The following is a 21,614-nucleotide window of genomic DNA, read 5'->3' as shown; positions in this document are numbered from 1 at the left end:
CCACACTGTGTTGTATCTACATCTTAAAGACATGTTTACTTAAAGCACAATGAATACTTTGCAAGTACACAGTATTTTTCAATGCGGGCCTAAATGATTAATTTGGGCATAGCAAGCTTTCGCAAACAACAATTAAATAAATGTCTGGCAAAACAGCATACAGGATATAGGAATTTTTACCTTCACCTATAAGAACTTTGTTTACATTTCAGTCAAACTTCCAACACTGCAGCAATACCTCAGTACTGCAATGAGATGGCAGCATAAATCACATACTGGCACCACTGGAGTAGGAACTGAACACACAGCCTTCTAAGTCAGAAGCAGGTGTCGAGGGAGTTTGTCTTTGGGTGTTAGCTGTGGCTATGTTCAGAGTTGACAGGAGTATGAACATCTGGAGTGGGTGTTGGAGGTGGGGTGGGTGGGAAGTTATTTTCACAAATTTGTTTGTTGAAGCTATTAATGTTCAGAATCAGGCAGTTCAACTAAAATTCCACCGAAGTCCATTAATTATGGTGATGTACATCTAGCGGTACTGAAGTGATGTAGAGACAGGATCTGGTCTCCCATTTATAATTTGATGTAGACGAAGTATACCTAGTAGTCAGACTGAGGACACCAATGGCAGTAGGTACAGAGTGAGAGATGTAGCAGGAAAATTTCAGAGAAGGTGGTGGTAGCAAAACAGTCACAAGGGAAAATACCAGTGTAAAAGAGATGACATAATTCAAGCTGCCACGACTAAACAAACATGATTGATTAAATTTGTCACCCTGTGTGTGTGGATCTCACAACACCCAAATTTATAGTTTCCTTTTGACTTATCATAATGATATTACAGAAATATTAGGACTGAACAATATTTGCTTTGCTATAATAGTAAAATGAACTTTAATCACAGTCTCTTCCACATCTCCTGGCAACAAATGTCATTTGATCTCACTATCATTCCATTAATAGACCAATCGTGTTGATTCATTTCACTGGCTGAGATCTGTAGGTTACGTGTATAGAAACTGAAGATCTGGAACTTGTACAATATAGTAAATGCACAAGAAAATCATTGTTGTACAGACATTATAGAATGAAATCTTTGCCCAAGTCATTCTCCAACCTTGCCATTCTTCCTTCTTCATGACATATGTTGTAAAGTTTCAAGGTTAAGAAGTCTAGTTTCCTGTCAGTTTCAAGGTCAATTTTCTCTTTATCTAATGAGACGAGGAAGACTAATTACATTCTTATTTATTCTGCTGTCAGATTAAATTTGTTCCGTTACAATATACCTTATTATTTCCCACTTTGTTACAGTCGAGCAAGCATTTTACATTAATTTCAGAAGCGTCACTCCAAAACTTGTTGTGTTCATCCATGAGACTTTTAATTTAGGTGTGATTTAATAAATTTTTCTTCACATCAGATTTCACCTGATTATTCAATTTGTTTGTTTTGTATAATATTTTTCGGTCAATGCATTTTTCCCCTCCTATGAAAATCAATGGTGACTGCAAATTTCCTGAATTAATGTTATTTGATCACTGTCTTACATTCGACTGATACAGAAAGTTGCTGGAGGTGTCAGAATCAATTAAAGTACTCAATCACTTGGCAAGTTGCCTCTAATCAATGATTTTTACTTAACGCCCATGGACGTGTACATCAGTTCAACTCCTGGATACTAAGGTAAATTAGATTTTATAACAAAAAAAAGTTTGATGGCCATCTCAATCTTTAAGAAATCCGAATTATATAGCCAGCTGCATTTTCTAACATGGGAATCCATGACTGGCAGTGATTCTAGACTTCTTAAAATCTCTGGAATGCGATGCGGGGTTCATGGGCAAGGCTAGAGTTTGTTACCAATCCCTAATTGCCCTTGAACTGAGTGACTTGCTCGGCTATTTTAAAGGGCAGTTAAGATTCAACCACATTGCTGTGGATCTGGAGCCACGTATAGACCAGATCAGGTAAGGATTACAGATTTCCTTCCATAACTGGTCTGTGAATGAATGAAAGGATGAATGGACCGAATGGGTTTTCTTTAAAATAACAATTCATCTTAATTTGTTATGATTATCATTACTGAGACTAGCTTTATATTCCCAGATTTATTACTTAAATTCCATCAATGCCTTGGTAGGATTTGAACCTGTGCAACCCAGAGCATTAACCTGATTACTAGCCCAGTGATGTCATCGCTACATTATCATTTCTTGAGGTTGCACTGTTGACTTAGTCCAGATTGAAGTTGTGGAAGTGAATGGAATTATGAATATTTCCATTTATTTGCTGTTATTTTCTCTCTTAATAACCATTGTAATGAACCAGACCAGACCCCCTCAAAATATTTTAAGAAGGCAACCTAGACCCTAACATTTTCTTCTTTTTAAGGTAGATGTGAAATGCGTGTTCCAGATGTGATGAGACTGGTCAAGCTACACGACATTAAACAAAGCACAATTTATTTAAACACTATAGTTAAAATATAAACAAAAGAAAGAGGAATGTAGAATAACTTAACTATTGGAATATTTAACCGAATAATAGATACAGTACCTGTTGCTAATTAACTGTTCCAGTATGGTGACATCCCATAAACATACCTCTTGGCAAAAAGGCAAATTCAGACACTGATTCTTACAAGCAGTTCTCTGAAACAGGAGGCAGAAATGTTAAGAGAAAATTCAGAGTATAGCAGCCAAGAGACATTCACTGAAACTTACAACTCTTTTGAGACCCCAAACAGCTTCTGATATTACTAAAAAAAACCAAAGCCCAGAAATCTGGATCTATGAGAGCTGGCTACACCCATTCAGGCTGCTTCCATTTTTCCAACTTTTAAAAACAAAACTAAAGGCCTCACAAGTTGTTTATTTAAGTTGTCTTCAAGTAGCCAGTTAGACACCTCTGCCTTACAATCTCTCTTCCAAAAAAAGGACAAAATAACCGTTTAAAGTGACAGCATCATTGCACCTTGCTGGATAAGATGTAATTGAGTTTTAAACATCATAATTTCACAATTACAGTACTGTTAAATCCCCTCACTTTTCCAGAGAAGGTCAAATTTCTCCACATTAATGAATATATTTCACATTTATTTAAAAATGGACTATTGTAAGCTGCTTATTCTGCTACATGATATTTTAAGTTTAATTTGATTTATGTTAAACACTTTTTTTGGAGTCAGTGATTCACTGATTTTTTTTTTTTTACCTACCTGCTTGCTGACATCACTGCTTGTGCTCATCATGGCATCCCCAGCTGAAAGCATTTGTGAAAATGGCAAAATCAATATTCTCTATCAATCAGCACCTAGGCCTAGAATGTCTCTGAATGTCATGTATTGTGTTTTTTTTTGTCTTAGTACATAATAAATAGTATTACAAAGAAGTCTATGTATGAAGGCAATTCTTGACCTTACCTTAATTGGGTAGAAATTTTCAAAAAATCATAGGTCTTTTAGAAAACTTTAAGACATCTTGGAAAAGGGATATTTTATTTATTTCTGTGTATGTGCCATATTGGTAAAGGAAACTGAAGTTTATACTAAAAACAGGAGAAATTTTAACACGTGTCCATTTTAATACCACAACAACAATCTTTGCAATGACAAATATTCAACAACAACTCCAGTCAACTCTTGGGAAAAAAAGTGATAAAATGATTCCAGTGCGAGAAGATAAAAATCCTAAGAATTATCATTCAAATCAAGACAATAATCAGCATCTTCAAACACCTAACAATAATCAGTGAATGCACCAAAATTTAACTGTACTGGTATTTCCACTAGATTTTTTTTGATTAACAGAACCATTTGATAGATCTGCAGACTGGCAATTGTGGAAAACACAATTCCTAAGATTTTAAAGTGTTTCAATCTCAGACACCAAATCAAATACAAAACAGGTTCGTACACTTCCCCACTACCCTGGAAAATTAGAGTCTTTAAGTAGCTTAATTAATGGCCTGGGTCTCCTACCTGACGCTTGCAACTATGGAAACCTATATTGAGAGCTCATATGCAACAGAATTATCATTGGTCTCTCACATAAGTTAGTGACTGAACTTCTTTCAGTTGTTTGATTAAAGCTAAGATTGTGTCAGTTATTTGACATGTCTGAGCAGTCTCAGGACTCCTGGTGAACTCAATCACAGTAAAAGTGATTGCACATCTTGGTAGTTCAATGTTGCGCAGTCCAAGGCAGAAAGGATTTTGAGGGTATTTTCAAAGCCAGATCTTTGGAATTGAATAATTGAAATTGCTTGCAAACTGACTTTTGCCGAAATTCGGTGACCCACCATGTCACTAATGTCTGGATAGGTACTATCTTGGCTGCATCAATGACTTAAAGTTCAGTATGTGGGCTGTTGACCACAGTTTGTCTGCTACCCATATTTATCTCATGTGTATTTGGGATCTTAAAGTATACATTGTAGGTTGTTTTACTGTTCTAACTTTCCAGAATAAAGTTTGTTTTTGTTTGTTCAAAATCATCAATCCTTGTGATTTTATTCTCTTGGTAAGTAGCTGGGATCTCAAACTTAATCTGTTTTAAACAAAAACAAGTATTGCCGATGAACCAGACTGTAACATAAATTTGCAGCTTCTTCAGGGATTATAACACCTGCCTGGTTTAAAACCCGTTACATCTCAAAGCACTTTTTATTTTGACAAAACATCATCAATCTGGAAAATTGAAACCGAAAGAACTGCGGATATTGGAATTCCGAAACAAAACAGAAATTACTGGAAAAGCTCAGCAGGTCTGGCAGCATCTGTGGAGAGAAATCAGAACCTTCCTCAGAACCACGGGTCATTGGATCCAAAACATTAACTCTGATTTCTCTCCACAGATGCTACCAGACCTGCTGAGCATTTCCATCAATTTCTGTTTTAGAACCTGGAAAATTAACTCTGCTTTCCTCTCTTGGCAGAAGCTGAGAATTCCAGTACTTCTGTTTTTATTTCATAGTTCCAGTATGCGAGGTACATTGCTCTTGCAATAGATTTGACTGATTGTCATGGCTAAGAGGGAGAGGTGAATTGAGTTATTTTAACTGTGCTCATCTCCTATCCATTTTTATAAATCTGTTTTATGAATTGGTGGAGGTGTTTTTCCCCCAAGGTCAGTTTTGTGAAGTCTACCTTAAAAAGGTTCCTCATCAAGTTCTTTAGGGTCTAAAGAAAATCGGTTTTGTTGTTGCATTCAATACTTGGGGAATGGTTCACAACACACATTCTCTCACACACTCTTTCAAGAGAGACAGAAAGAAAAAGGAAAGGAGAGACGTTACATATTATAAATTACTTAAAAATCAGATTTCAGAATCAATTCAAGTGCATTAGGAGTCAAAGTCCAGGTGAGGTTCTTTCAATTTCAGTGCAGAGAAATCTTTCTTTCGAAGGAATTCAGATGCTGTCAGATTGCTGGAGTAATCAGTGTAACTGGGAATTGGTCCATTCCCTTCACAGGGGAAACAGCTTCTGGGGTAGGTGGGACCTGTACAAGCTGGTTGGGCTGCATCTGAACCAGAATGGGTCCAGTATCCTTCTTGGAAAGTTTGCTCGTGCTGTCGGGCAGATTTTAAACTAACCTGGCAGGGGAATGGGGCACGGAGGAGGTCGAATCAGATATAGAAAGAATATTTGGACATTCCAGTAGACAGAGAAAATGTGGGCATGATAAGGCACATAGGAGGTCCAGAAAGTAAAATTGCATTTATTTTAATGCCAGGAGTTTGACTGGTAAGATGCATTGATCAGCACATGGGAGTATGATATGGTTGCAGTCACTGTGACATGGTTGAAATTAGAAGGGCCACAAAATATCTTTGACAGATGGGATTAAGGAAAACCCCAAGGCATTTTATAAGTATATTACGAGTAAAAGGATTACCTGGGAAACAATTGGGCCTGTTACAGACCAAAGGGGCAACCTGTGCGTGGAGCCAGTGAACGTGGGTGAGATCTTAAATGAATACATGTCATCTGTATTCACAGAGGGGAAAGACATTACAGCCGGGGATTTCAGTTGGGATGGTGAGGTTCTAGAAGATGCTTAACATTAATAAGGAGGAGGTAATGGATGTTTTAGCGGGCACGGAGGTGCACAAATCCCCAGGGCCTCAAAAGATGTATCCTAGACTGCTTAGAGAGGCAAGGGAGGAGATTGCTGGGGCCCTGATGGAGATATTTATACTTTGTTGACCACAGGAGAAGTGCAAGATGACTGAAGGATGGCTAATGTGGTTTTTCTTGTTCAAGAAGGGCAGAAGGGATAGACCAAGTAACCATAGACCAGTTAGTCTGACGTCAGTGTTAGGAAAATAATTGGAAAAATATTCAGATGGATAAGATCAATCAACACGTGGAAAGACAGGGATAGCCAGCATGAATTTGTTAGAGAGAAATCTTGTCTGACTAATGTAATAAGAGTTTTTTTGGAAAGGTGACTGAATATATTGTTGACAGCAGTGCAGTTGATGTGGCTTGTTGGATACCAGTGAGGTCTTTGACAAGGTCCCACATGGAAAGCTGGTCCAAAAGGTACGAGCTCTTGGGATCCAATTCAAGTTGGCAAACTGAATCCAAAATTCAAATAGGAGACAAACAGTGATGGTAAAGGGATGGTTTTTGCGATTGGAAGCCTATGACCACAGTACAACAGGTTTGGATCCTTGCATTTTGTTATGTACTTTTAAAGTGAGATGCAGAGAAAGAAAGAGTCAACATTTCGACTCTCCTTCAGTTTCTGCCAGACCTGCTGAGTTTCTCCAGCATTTTCAGATCTTGTTTCAGATTTCCAGCATCCTCAGCATTTTGAAAATGAATTAACAAATGAAAAAGTACAGCACAGGAACAGGCCCTTCAGCCGTCCCAGCCTATGCTGACCATCATGCCCTAATTAATCTAAAAACAAACCTACCATTTTCGATCCATATCCCTCTATTTCCCCCCCCTATTCATGTACCCATCTAGGTGCCTCTTAAATGTCTTCAATGTGCCCGCTTCCACCACCTCTTCTGGTAGTGCATTCCAGGCTGCTCCCACTCTCTGCTTGAAAAACTTCCGTTGCACATCTCCCTTAAACTTTCCCCCTTTGACCTTGAACCTGTGCTCCCTTGTAATTGAAACTTCAACCCTGGGAAAAAGCCTGTGATTATCCAACCTATCTATGCCTCTCATAATTTTGTAGACCTCTATCAGGTCTCTTCTCAGCCGCCGTCTTTCCAGTGAATACAATCCTAGTCTTTTTAACCTTCCCTCATAGCCAATACCCTGGAGACCAGGCAACATCCTGGTGAACCTTCTCTGCACTCCCTCCAAAGCTTCCACATCCTTCTGGTAGTGTGGTGACCAAAACTGCACACAAATACTCCAAATTTTCCTTTTAAACCAGTTCAGTGTGTGGACTTGTAATAGTAGAAATAGTGGATTACAATTCCAGCCAGTAGACCATTCCTACTGTAGTATGTAATCTTTTAAATAATTAATTGAGCCGTGGAACGGATAAGGCCGCCTCCCTTCATTGGCTGTGAGGATAATATGGGACCTCCTACAGAGTTCTACAAGTTTCCTCTTGAAAACACGCAACTCCTGTACGATGGACCGATAATTAAATGTTCCGGACAGGAAATTAAGCTCGGGAGTTGTGCTTTTTGCTTCTCTTCGTTTAGCTGGACCTCAGGTTGGAGGCTGTAAGACCCAGTGGAAGGGTAGGGCTGGCCTCCAGGAGGAAGCTCTGACACCTGTTATAGTAAAGGAGGAAAGCCTGGAAGTTTCACTGGACCGTGACTTTGAACACAGCTTCCCCCCGGGGGGGCAAACAAGGAGCAGCTGAAAACATTGTGTCAGTTTCGCTGCGGATTTCTGACCCTCGGATACCGCGTGTAATGTGGGAGTGCGTGTGAGAGAGAGATGGGAGCAGGGGCTGGCCTGAGATGGGATTTGCGATTCCCGGCTCTCGGGTGATCCAGTCGAAAGTGAAGCGGGTTTCTCCCTCAAGCGACACCAAAGGATCTGGGCAGGAGCAGCGAGATGCAGCCTGACCTGCCGCTATTCCTGCTGCTGGCTGGAGCCCTCAGCGCGGTCACCTCCGATGTACCTTCACTGGAAGCTCAATGTTCCCATGAGGTGAGACTCCGACCGTATTGTGAACCTTAATATTTTTTTCTCACCTGTTTCCATCCTTCGCTATTAATTCTCCTTCCCCTCTCACAGGCACAGCTATTGATTGTTGCTAGTGTTTGTGTGTGTTGTGTTTTTTTTTCTATTTCATTATTACTGACCGGGAGTTTCAGAATGGGTCTCATATACTTTCTAGGGATTGACCGTGTACCTGACACTTCAAACCACCCCACTTGGGGGGCTCTATGAAAGTTAAACGCTCTGGTCCCCACTAGGGAATTTCCGGGCCACTCTGGGATAGTGTAGAGTCCAATAGATTTCAGACATGATCCGCCCCTCAAGCTCTCTAGGATATGCCCATAGCGTTAGACCCGGGAGGGTGGCGAGACAGTTTGGGCCGAGTGGCCTGTTTTGAACTGTGCACGGTTCGAAATCTGAGCTCCAGCGTGCCTTAAATACGTTTAATGGGGGTTGCACGGTGGCTCACAGCGCCAGGGTCCTGGGTTCGATCCTATCCTGGTTTGACTGTGTGGAGTTTGCATGTTCTCCCCGTGACTACGTGGGTGTGCTCCGGTTTCCTCCCACGCTCCACAGATGTGTGGTTTAGGTGGGTTGGCCGTGGGAAATACAGGGATAGAGATGTATCTGGGTGGGGTGAACTTCGGAGGGTCGGCCTTGATTCGAGGGTCTGAATGGTTCACACTCTGGGGATTCTGTGATTTTTCTTTTTCTGTAAAAGTTAATGTTGTAACATATTTATCGTGAACTTTTTTTTTGAAAGGATATGTTGTATAGAAGAGACCGTAACATTACTGGCAGAATGTTAAGTTGAGGAAAATTAGTCTTTTTAATGCGTTGCTTGTTTCCTACCTGCTCAGTAACTGGAATTGAGACTTGATAACTTCACATTTAGTCATCGCAAAATGTGAGCAAATCAGAATTGCCCTGCAGGTATTTTGAGGTGTGATGCAGTTATGCTATTAAGGTGTGTCAGGCTGAGAGCTCAGCTTTGTGTGGAATACCTTCAATTATGCAGGAATACAGAAATGTTATACTTCAGAGGCACAGTGTGGTTTGCAGTTCATAATACCTAATATCACAGATTTCACACAGAGCTCTCAATACAGAGTTTACTATAGAGAAAAAAAATCAAGCCTCAGAGACAATCTCTTTTGCAAATATTCCCCTCCACTCAGTTAATGGAAATCTCCCCCATTGTGAGAGATTAGCATATCTCTTCAACTACTGACTTTCTTCCCTTGTCCTCCTCCATGTACCCTTCTCCTTCCTCTGGCCTGCATCCTATTCCTTCCCTGTTCTTTCACAGTTCAATTATCACTCTGTACATCAGTCTTGCTTCTGCATCGTATGTGTGTTCTCAATTTTGTTTATGCATCACCATGAGAGATCGATTAACACAGGGCAGCACCACCAACCAACCCTTAATTTCTTTTTGTCCACCTACAATTAGATAACTCCAGTATCATTGCCTGTTCAATCAGACAGTGCAATCTTTGTTCAATGTTGTGTTCACACTTGGTGGCTGCTGTTTTTGTTGATTTCCTTAATATCAGGTCTGATTTTAAAAAAAACTGGGACGACATTACAAATGCAAAAAGATGAGAAATCCTTATTTGTCAAAATTATAAGTAATATATGTTGGAGTGTGTTTTAAGTCAACAATGCATCTCCAAATAAGATGTTTCACACAATGATCACTTGTTGCCTTTTAACTTCATGCAGTTTGTATGTAATGTAGTCAGGAGAATGGTGAATCCTACAGCTTACAGTGCATTTCCAGTGTTGCAAATCAGTAAGTCGGAGCATTTTATTAAATATGGCACAAGTCCAAAGGAGTTGATTGTGTGGCAGAAGCTTTGTTACAAAGTAAATATTCTGAATGGAGACCAAAAGAATTGTGGATGCTGTAAATCAGGAACAAAAACAAAGTTGTGGGAAAAGCTCAGCAGGTCTGGCAGCATCTGTGAAGAGAAAAACAGAGTTAACGGTTTGGCTCCAGTGACCCTTCTGCAGTTCTGAGGAAGGGTCACTGGAACCAAAAGGTTAATTCTGAATGGAGAAATGAATAGAGAAGATTTGCCATTACCTCAAAGATGGTGGTGAGCAGCCTTCTTGAACTGCTGCAGTCTGTGTGCTGTAGGTGATCTACATTGCTTTTTAAGGAGGGAATTCCAGGATTTTGACCCAGTGACAGTAAAGGAACTGCAATAAGTTTCCAAGTCAGGGTGGTGTGTCTTGGAGGGGAACTTGCAGGTGGTGGTGTTGCCATGTATCTGCTGCATTCGTCCTTCTAGATGGAAGTGATTGAGTTTGGAATGTACTGTCTAAAGATCTTTGAATTTCTGAGGTGCATCTTGTAGATATAACACACTGCCTCTACTGAGCATTGGTGGTTGAGGGAGTGGATGCTTATGGATATAATTATGTACCTGCACCCCGAGGTCCCTCTGTCACAACACTGCCATTAATTTTATAAGCCCTACCCTTGTTTGTTGCACCAAAACACAATACCTTTATTCAGATTTAACTCCATCTGCCATTTTACAACCCATTGACCCATTTGATCAAGATCCCTTTGTAATCTTAGAAAATCTTCTTCACTGTCTCCTATGCTACAAATTATGTACCGTCTGCAAACTTGCTAACCATGCCTTCTATATTCTCATCCAAATCATTTATATAGAATGATATACAAAACAGGACCCAGAACCAATCCCTACGGAACACCGCTGGTCACAGGCCTCCAGTCTGAAAAGCAACCCTCCAACTTTACTTTGTCTTCTGCTGTTAGGCCAATTATGTATCAAATTGGCAAGCTCGTCCTGATTCCCATGTGACCTAACTTTCCTAATTAGTCCACCATTTGGAACGCTGTGAAAGGTTTTTCTAAAATCTGAATAAACAACGTCTAATGTTCTGCCATCATCAAACTTTTTGGTAACTTCCTCCAAAAACCCAATCAAGTTTGTGAGACACAACTTTTCTCACACAAAACCATGCTAACTATCCCTAATCAATTTTTGCCTCACTAAATATCCATAAATCCTGTCTTTTATAATTACCTCCAACCATTTACCCACCACTGAAGTCAGATTCACAGATCTAGAGGCCCCCGGTTTCTCCTTGCAGCATTCCTTAAAGAAAGGTGGCTAATGTTGTACCCTCCAGTCATCAGGCACCTCACCCGTAGTTATAGATGATGCAAATATTTCTGCAAGGGGTCTTGTAATTTCCTCCCTTCCCAAAATGTTCTGGGATATATTGGATCAGGTCCCAGAGATTTATCAACTTTTTATATTCACTCTTGATGGAAAAAATTGCTTTTACATATGATACCTTATCAGATCTCAAAGAACTTTGCACAGCATACATTACTTTGAAGTTTATTTTTACTGGTTGTTGAGATATGAACATTCAGGCAAAGGCAGCATTTGTTGTCCTTTCCTAATCACTCTCTTGCCTTTTAGAACTACTAAAGCCCATTCAGAGTCAGTGCAGCAAAAGTACTGTTAGCATGGGAAGGCAGAAGATTTTGTCCCAGCAAAGTGATGGCAATATAGTTCCAAGTCACAATGATGGATGGCTTGCAGGTGGGGCATTCCCCTGTATCTGTTTCCTTTGTTCCTGTATATGATAGAAGGTGCGTGTTTGAAGGAATTCTGAAATGAGTCTTGGTGAGTTGCTTCATCTACATCGCATATGGTTCACACTGCTGCCACTATATGCCAGCAACAGTGGGAGTGAATGGTTAAGCTCGTAGATGAGGCTTTGATCAAGTCGGTGGCTTTGTTCCGAATACTGTTGAGCCTCTGCAGTGTAGTTGGACCCACGCTTCCTCAGACAAGAGGAAAGTACCCCATCCCACGCGTCACTTGTCTAGTCTATTAGGGTCATAGAGATATACAGCATGAAAACAGACCCTTTGGTCCAACTCATCCATGCCAACCAAATATCCTAAATTAAACTAGTCCCATTTGCCAGCATTTGGCCCTTTTTTCCATCTAAACCCTTCCTGTTATTGTTTCTATGTAGATAAATGTGGTAGCAAAGAAGTTAGATGTTTTCTAAACAACCTGTTAGGCGATGCTATCGCACACCTCTGGACTATTTGGGACTTGAACCAGGGTCTCTCATTAATCTTTATTGATGGTCTTGGTTGAGGAAACCTTCTGTGCATGAAATCTTTCACATCCATTGGTGGATGGGAGCTCCCATAATTCTGCATTTCTTCAGTGTTGTGCTGAAGAACAAGATAGTTGGGATTTTAAGCTGTTGCTTTCTGAGACTGAGGTGAGACTGCTTGCTGTTGAGTCAAGCTCATGCTTTATATCAAGAGGGAAGTTTTCTTGAACTTGGCACCACCAGTAAGGTCTGTCATGCTGGGGGGAGTGGGGGTAGTTTGCAAGGGGGAGGTGAAAACTAAAAGGTCACCAGTGCAGGGACTGAAGTTCCATTCGACTGAAATCAATGGTTGCTGTTGTGACAGTGCAGTCACGACTTTTACATGCAGGGTGACCAGCGGGACCTTTGTATAGTGGTTAAGTCTCTTACAAGTTTGAAAAAGGCAGCTGAAGACAATAAATGTAATTGCCATTACAGATAATCAAATTTACGGTTTTCATGAACATCACAGTACGATAGAGATGCTGGACTGGAAGCAGCACTTTAAGGGTTAACATACACAGTCATAGTGTTTCTCAAAGAGCTCACTTTTTTCAGTTGGAGTGGTTGCAGTGTTTCAAAGACTGATTTGTTAAGGAGAACACAATGGAATGTCTAATGTGATAAATATTTTCATATAACTGTGCTTCATTGCCATTGTTGATAATTTGATGCTTTGCGTGGAGAACGAGTTACAGACCTTCGGTTTCAGACCATGAGTGCAAAGGTGGTCTCAAGTTGTGCTTAGACAGATCAGAGAAGCAGGACCCATCGTGGCATTGTGGGTTTGAATGACAGCTGTACTTGAGACCTTTGGAGAATGGGAAACGATAGTTGATTCCTTATTATCCTTTTTGATGGACTAGTCCGTGACTGTGTCTCACCAATGGCTATATATGCTTAATTGATTCAATTCATACATGACTTATAGCTCCAAGACACACTTTCCCACTTTAACAGTGCAACAGCTAGAACCAAGGTTTTTAATTCATGCATAGGATGTGGGCAACACTGGCTGGGCCAGCACATATTGCCCAACCCTAATTATTCTTGAGAAGGTGGTGGCTAGCTGCCTTGAACTGCTGCCATCCATGTGTTGTTGTTAGAGCCACAATGCCATTCGGGAGGGAATTTCAGGATTTTGGACAAGTGACAGTGAAGGAATGGTGAAATATTTCCAAGTTGGATGGTGACTGGCTTGGAAGGGGATTTGCAGGTGGTGGTCTTCCTATGTATCTGCTGCCCATCTCCTTTTAGAGAGAAGTGGTGGTGTATTTGGAAGGTGCTGCCTAAGGATCCTTAGTGACTTTACACAGTGCACCATACAATTAGTGCACATTGCTGCTATTGCGCATCAGGGATGACGGCATTGAATGTTTGTGAATGTTGTGTCAATTAAGTGGGCTGCTTTGTCCTGGCTCATGTCAAGTTTCTTGTGTTATTGTTACTGCAGGTGGAGAGTATTCTATCACACTTCTGACTTGTGCCTTGTGGATGGTGTACAAGCTTTGGGAGTCAGGTTGTGACTTCTGAAGATTCCTAGTCAACTGACCTGCTCTTGGAGCCAAAGTACTTGTATGATTAGTCCAGTTTAGTTTCTGATCAGTGATAACCCCCCAAGATATTTATAGTGGAATTCAGTGATGATGATGCCATTAAATGTCAACAAGTAATGGTTAGATTCTATTTTATTGGCACTCGTCACATTAACGTTGCTTGCCACTTGTCAACCCAAGCCTAAATTATCCAGGATTTCTGAAGAAGGGTCCAGAATCGAAATGTCAGCTTTCCTGCTCCTCTGCTGCTTGGCCTGCTGTGTTCATCTGGCTCTGCACCTTGTTATCTCAGATTCTCCAGCATCGGCAGTTCCTGCTATCCCTAAATTTTCCAGATCTTGTTACATTTGTGTATGGACTGCTCAGTGTCTGAGGAGTCACGAATTGTGCTGAACATTGTGCAATCACCAATGAATATCCCCACTTCTGATCTTATGATGGAGAGAAGGTCATTCATAAAGCAGCTGAAGATGGTTGGGCCTAGGACACTATCCTGAGGAACTCCTGCAGAGCTGTCCTGGAGGTGAGCTGACTGACCTCTGACAACCACAACCATCTTCCTTTTTTCTGAAGGGTCTAGACCCGAAACGTCAGCTTTCCTGCTCCTCTGATGCGGCTTGGCCTGCTGTGTTCATCCAGCTGTACACCTTGTTATCTCATCTTCCTATGTGCCAGGTTTGACTCCAAGCAACAGAGTTTTTAAAGTTTTTGAGAAGATTTGTAGCTCAGGTTGTGGATGAAGTTGTAGACATTTCATCAGCCTGCTAGGTAACATCTCAGTGTTTCTCCGGTGAAGCGTTGGCATTCTGCCCGACTTGTTATTTATAAGCCTTGGTTTGCTGGGGTGGTTGGCATCACTTCCAGTTCTGTTCTTCAGTGGTTTGTATATTTGAGTCCAGTCGATGGAGTTCTGTTTGGTATGCCAGGAATTCCCTGGCATGTCTCTGTTTGACTCGTGCTATTATGGATGTGTTGTCCCAGTCGAATTTGTGTCCTTCTTTGTCCATGTGTATTCAGACCAGTGAGAATTGATTGTGTCTCTTGGTAGCTAGTCGGTGCTTGTGTATCCTTTTATTGTCAATTTTCTTCCAATTTTGCCTATGTAATGTTTCTCACAGTCCTTGCATGGTATTTTGTATATCATGTTAGTTTTATTGGCTGTGGGCATGGGATCCTTTACGTTTGTCAGTGGGTGTTGGTTTGTGGGCTACCCTGATGCCTAAAAGTCTGAGTAGTCTTTGTGGTAATCTCTGATATGTTTCTAATGTATGGTAGGGTGATTATTAGTGTGTCTGGCCGTGTTGTGATGTATTGTTGTGGTCTGTCACGGAGGTAAACGATGGATTGTTCTTTTTGGGTATCCATTCCTTTTAATAACTCCATATAAGTGCTGCTGTTCTGCTTTGCGCAATTCGGGGTTGCTGCAATGCGTTGTAGCTTGTTTGAATAATGATGCAGCTCCGTTTATGGGTGTTGGGGTGGTTGCTGGTGTAATTAAGTATCTGGTCCATACGTGTAGTCTTTCTGTATACGCTAGTCTGGAGTTCCACATTGTTCTTGCATTCTACCATTATGTCCAGGAAGGGTAGTCGGTTATTGTTCTTTTATGGAGCTTTTTAAAGGAATGGATACCTGAAAAGCACTGTAAAAGTCCTTGACAGACCACAACAAGAAGTGACAACACGGCCAGACGCACTAGTCACCCTACCGTACATCAGAGACATATCAGATGACCACAAGACTACTTGGATCCCTAGGTATCAGGGTAGCCCACAAACCAACTACCACCTTGTGATAGCTACTGACAAACGTAAAGGATCCCATGCCCACAGCCAATAAAACTAACATTATATACAAAGTACCATGCAAGGACTGTGAGAAACATTACATAGGTCAAACTGGAAGAAAATTGACAATAAAAGGATATACAAGCACTAACTAGCTACCAAGAGAATCAATTCTCACTGGTCTCAATACACGCGGACAAAGAAGGACACAAATTCGACTGGGACAACACATCCATAATAGCACGAGTCAAACAGAGACATGCCAGGGAATTCCTGGAGGCCTGGCATTCCAGCTGGAATTCCATCAACAAACACATTGAACAGGACACGACGTACAAACCACTGAAGAACAGAACTGGAAGTGATGCCGACCACCCCAGCAAGCCGAGGCATATAAATAACAAGTGGGACAGAACGCCAACACTTCACTGGAGGCGCACTGACAATGTTTCCTGTCAGGGTGACGAAATGTCTGCAACAAACACACCAGCTCGGCGAGCAAGTCTACAACCTTAGTTTTCGCCATGGTTCCCATTGATCCCAGTTTTGCTAGGCCTTCTTGATGCCACACTTGGTGAAATGTGCCCTTGATGTCAAGGGCAGTCACGCCATCTTCACCTCTGGAATTTAGCTCTTTTTGTTCATGTTTTGACCAAGGCTATAATGAGGTCAGGAGCTGAGTGGCCCTGACAGAACTGAGCAGGTTGTTGCTGAGCAACTGCTGCTAGATAGATAGCCCTATTGATGACCCCTTGACTGATGATCAAGAATAGACTGGTTGAGCCGCTTTGAATTTTTTTTTGTGTACAGCACATAACTGGACAATTTTCCACCATTGTCAGATAAATACCAATGTTTTAGTTGGACTAGAACAGCTTGGCTGAAGGTACAGCAAGTTTTAGAGCAGAAGTCTTCTGTACTATTGTCAGAATATTATCGTGGGCCCAGAGCCTTTGCAGTATCCAGTGGTTCTTGATGTCATGTGGAGTGAATAGAATTTGTTGAAGACTGGAATGTGGTGCTGGGAACCTCTGGAGGAGGTTATAACAAATTTTCCAGTCAGCACTTCTGACTGAAGATTGCGAATGTGCTTCAGTCTTATCTTTTGCCCTGATCTGCTGGGCTTCCCCATTTCTTGAGAACGGGATGGTTTGGAGTCACAGGTTGGCCAGATGAGGGAAGAATGGCAGTTTCCTGAAAGAGTTTTAGTGATGGCATAGCGGCTTTTATGACCACAAACAATGGCCATCATTCGACTTTTGAATTCAATAGAAATCTGAAATTAGATGTTACCCCCTGCTATGGTGGAATTCAAACCCTGGGCCCTAGAACATTACCTGGTTCTCTTGACTACTACCACAATAACAAAACCACTTGACCAACACCTCCCTCGTCAAAGTTCAACAATGAATGCACACTTAAATTACCCTCACTCAGAAAACTAGAGAAAACAAATGACCACTTCTTCTGTTCTGTCCTCACTTCACTGCTGACTGCCCTCCTTCATGTTTTTGCCATGTTTTCCCTGCTTCCTCTGTTTTCCTCTCTCAGCCCTTTCTGATCCCTCCTTCCACCACTTTTCCCCTCATCCAGACCCTTTCCCATTCCCTCCAGTTCTATCTGGATCAAATGGTTCTTACTTTCACCTCATACAATCCCTCCTACTCACCAATAATGCTTTACCCAAATACTGACTGCTAAAGGAAATCAACAAGTTTATACAACAACAATAAATTTCAGTGAATCAGGCTATAATTATGCAACACATCCAGGAATGTACGCACTTGCAAGTTATCATACTCGGAAATCTTACACAATACATGTTGGAATAGAATGCTTCAGTAGATATTATTGCTTCTCAGTGGAACGTATCAAGCTATCTCGAGAATAATTTTGCAATACTTCCGGTTCACTTTAAATGAAATGACAGAGCCTGTTGCATCAAACAAGCATCCTGTTGTTCATCCAGTTACCAGTTCTAACACCACCACAGTGATAAGAATAGGAGGAGGAATGGTTTCTCAAGAAAATAAATTTGTAAATTAATTAATTACTAGCGGCTAACTCTCTGTCAACATGCCCAAATATTAAAGCCCACTGCAATGGAAGAACAGATCAAAGGATGAATTAATTCAAAGGGTGTTAATTTTAGTCGAAATGAGCATGTATGAGGGATATTGAAGGATCTAATGCATAGATAGGATCTGAGTGCTGTGATAAGCTATTCCATTTACTTTTGTGGTTAGGGCCACCAACTGCAGTTTTTGTTACACATTCTGAACTGCCTAATATTTCAACAACAGCGACTTACATTTATATAGCACGTTTTTAATGAAACAAAATGCCCCAAGACTCTTTGCAGGAACATTATAAAGTAAGCCACAAGAATATTTTCAGATGACCAGAAGGTCAGATATCCAAAAGCTTGTACCAAGAGGCCCTTTTAGGAAGCCTATTAAAGAAGGAAAGCAAGGCAGAGGCACAGAAGTTTAGACCGGGAATTGCAGAGCTTAGCACCCAGACATGTGAAGGCAAAGCCACCAGTGATGACTCAATAATGAATGGACAAACACAAGAGGTCAGATTTAGAATAGCGCAGTTACCTTGGAGGGTCTATTAATTCATAGAATCAAAGACTACATATAGTGCAGGTGGAGGAATTTGGCCCATTGTGCCTATACTGGATTTCATGCCACCCATTGCATCTCCCCTCAATACAATGGCTGTGTCTGTGTGTGTATGTCAGGCCGGTCTATCTTAGGCTTCCAGATGAAACAGAAGATGGCTCGGGTGACTGAAACAGCACAGTTTGGGGGGGATGGGCCAGACCTGTGCTATGTACAACAACAGACAGTACCTCACACCTGATGACCAGGTTTTTACCTGCAATGGTGAGGATGTGGTGCTTCCAAAGGACCCACTTCTGCTTCACTTTGGTGATATGCTTCTCCCAAGATTTTGTGCATGCCCCGGCCCCTCCAAAACTTATTCCCAGCACCTTCAGGTAATCTGTCCTGACGGTGGAGGGAATGAAGGATCAATCGGCCCAGTTCCCAAAGAACATGGCCTTGCTCTTGCCTCGATTTTTACCTTGGCACCCGAGGCCAGTTTGAACTGGTCGCAGATGCTCATGAGCCTGCGCACTGACAGTGGATCCGAGCAGAAAACGGCAACGTCATCCATGTACAGGGAAGCTTTGACCTGCAGGCCTCCGCTGCCTGGAATGGTCACCCCTCTCAGGCTCGCATTCTTCCTGATTTGTATATAGCCTTTTGCCGAGTCCAACACACGAACAATGCGGCAGAGAGAGGGAAGTCCTGCTTGACTCCAGATCTGATTGGGAAGTTTTCTGATTCCCACCAATTTATTGAGACTGCACTAATGATGCTGGTGTAGAGCAGTCGGATCCAATTGCAGATTCTCTTCCCAAAGCCCATTTGGAGAGCATGTGCGATATCCTGTCCCAGGCTGATGATGCAGGCATCCAACGCCCCCCCACTGTCTGTCCTGCATGTAGACGATTGTATTCCTAAGGAGTGGGAGACTCTCTGATTGAGCTGCCTGGTGTAGCACAAGTTTGGTTGGGGTGAATCACCTATCCCAGAGGAGACCTGACCCAGTTGGCGATGACCTTAGACAGGATTTTATGGTCTGCGATCAGCAATGATATTAGCCGCCAATTTTTAATTTCCTCCCTCTTCCCCCTTCGGCTTGTCAATGAGGGTGATGATACCTTCCTCATGAATTTACACGTGGTAGCTGCCCAAAGCATACTGTCACACACCTCCAGCAGGTCCTGGCCAATCAAGTCCCACAGAGCTGAATACAACTTGGCCAGTAAGCCATCTTTTCTGGGAGTTTTATTCTTTTCCGAGGACTTAAGTGCCTTAGTAAGCTCATCCAGAGATATTGGCTGGTCCAGCATCTCCCAAGTGCTGTCCTCTACAACCTCTGGGTTAGAGGACAGGAATGACTGGGAGGCTGCGCTACCTGTGGGCTTCATGTCATATAGTCTGGCATGAAAGGATTTGCTGATCCTCAGGATGTCAGACTGAGATGACATTACTGAGCCATCTTCTTCCTTCAGGCTGCTGAGCACGGAGCTCTCACTGTGCAGCTACTGGAAGAAGAAACACGAGCACGTCTCATCCCATTCCACGGTGCAGACCCTGGACCGGAAGATTATCTTGGAGGCTTCGGAGGCAAAGAGTGAGGCTTGTTGGCTCTTCTACTCCTTGAGATCCTCTGTGACATTGACCACCATCGTCTGCAGCAGGAATAGGTTCTACATGCTTTTCTGGAGTTTGGACAGTTTTGCCTGTCTCTCTCTCACCTTCTGAACACCTCTTGATGTTTCCCACCATTCTGCTGGAGTGTCAGGGATTTCACAGTTCCCCAACCTGCGTAACCCCTTTTGAGTTCCTCAATGTTTCCTGGAGTCAACAATTTAATGTTTGGCTTCCACGTACCCTTGCCAGCCTGCTGGTCATCCTGTATGTGACTGTTGACCAGCAGGAGGCAGTGGTCAGAGAGGAACACCAGCTTGACATCAGTGGATCTGACAGAGAACATGTGGGACACAAGCAGGAAATGTATCCTTGAGCAGATTGATCTGTCTGGCCGTGACCAGGTGAATCTACGCTGTGCTCTGTCTGCAGGGGCACTGAAGACATTGTGCGGCTTGGTGACTTCTACTGTTTCCAACTGGAATCTGGACGTGGAGTCCAGTTCGCTGTCAGCCCCTCTGGATCGTCCATCTGCATCGCTGATGCAGTTAAGTCTCTGGCCAGAATGACCAGCCTGGACGTTGCCAGCAGCACTCACTCTGAACCATGGAGTCCGACAGAGGGACTGTCGGAGCATCGCGACTCCCAGTTGCCTGGAGCTGTGGCGTGGTGCGTACCCCCCGGTTGGGCACACTCTAGGCTGCCCCGTGAACGTCAGGTAGCCTCAGCCCCCTCCGAATGCAAACCTGGAGGCCAGATGGAGGATGTTCCCACTGACATCCACCTTCAGGGTCACCGTGACCCTGCTACTCCAGATTCCAAAGGGGTCCACTACATCAGTGCTGCCTTCTAGCTGCGTGTACCTTCCTAGGAAGGTTAGGACATCTGCTACTGGGACGTGAGCATTGTACAAATAGATTGTCACAACCTGGCTCCCCTGTGCAGGGAGAATGAACAGTAGTGCTGCAGACAGGATAGAGAGGGAACTCTCTCCTGCTTTCTCATCAAATACCTTCAGGAGATGCTCCCATTGTGACCTTCAGGAGTGTGAAGCAAAGTAGCCCCACTGGGAAAATTCCGCAGGCAGAAAGCACCCACTGCTTGGAACCCACAGCAATCCAGGAGGACTCTCACTTCACAAAGAATGTCCGGTCAACTGGTGATCCTTCCTCCACCACCTTCACAGTCACCCAGACTGTGTTCCGGGGCTTTGGGTGGTTGCTGAGGCCAGTGCTCTCGGTTGGCTTTTCCCTGAATTAGCGTCGGACCGAAACCAACATAAAGATCCACCAATAGCAGATCAGCTCAACCAACGAACGTCCAACGTCCAATCACAATGTTAATCCAGTGATGATCTAAATAGCTCTGATTCACAACTTGATCAAGGTGTCTCCCCTCCCGGTAAGTATATGATTGAACACACTCTGCATTTACAGATTCCACAGGCATAAAAGTCTGTGACACCATAGCTTAATGGCTACTGCAGGTGGATGGTAGAATGGTTCCCTGTTTAATAGAGCTTGACTGTCGAATGATTCTTTTTCTCCTTCATCAAAGTTGTTGCGCAAAGGAATACTGCCATATAATAATGAAAGCACAGAATAGCGATAGCAACTTTGTGCCTCTTACCATAATAAAAACAACCCTAGGTGCTTCAGAGGAGTGGCTACATTTGACATCAAGACGCATAAGTAGATGTTTGTGCAAACAATCAAAAGCCTGGTTGAAGAGCTAGGTT

General features: G+C 42.5%; 1 protein-coding gene across 2 annotated transcripts in view; it reads left to right on the top strand.

Moving 5' to 3' along the window:
• The first annotated feature begins 7,572 nt into the window (after positions 1-7,572).
• Positions 7,573-21,614, top strand: part of LOC109927082 (interleukin-17 receptor C) — a 64,394-nt gene continuing 50,352 nt past the window's right edge. For both annotated transcript variants that reach the window (XM_048606569.1, XM_048606568.1), the window contains exon 1: positions 7,573-8,131. In XM_048606569.1, the coding sequence (XP_048462526.1) occupies positions 8,036-8,131 (96 nt within the window). In that variant the 5' untranslated portion in view covers positions 7,573-8,035. The remainder of the gene's footprint in view (positions 8,132-21,614) is intronic.

Source organism: Rhincodon typus, chromosome 16, assembly GCF_021869965.1.
Source record: "Rhincodon typus isolate 14 chromosome 16, sRhiTyp1.1, whole genome shotgun sequence".
NCBI classification, from domain to species: Eukaryota; Metazoa; Chordata; class Chondrichthyes; order Orectolobiformes; family Rhincodontidae; genus Rhincodon; species Rhincodon typus.
This window is presented reverse-complemented; position numbering and strand designations above follow the sequence as displayed.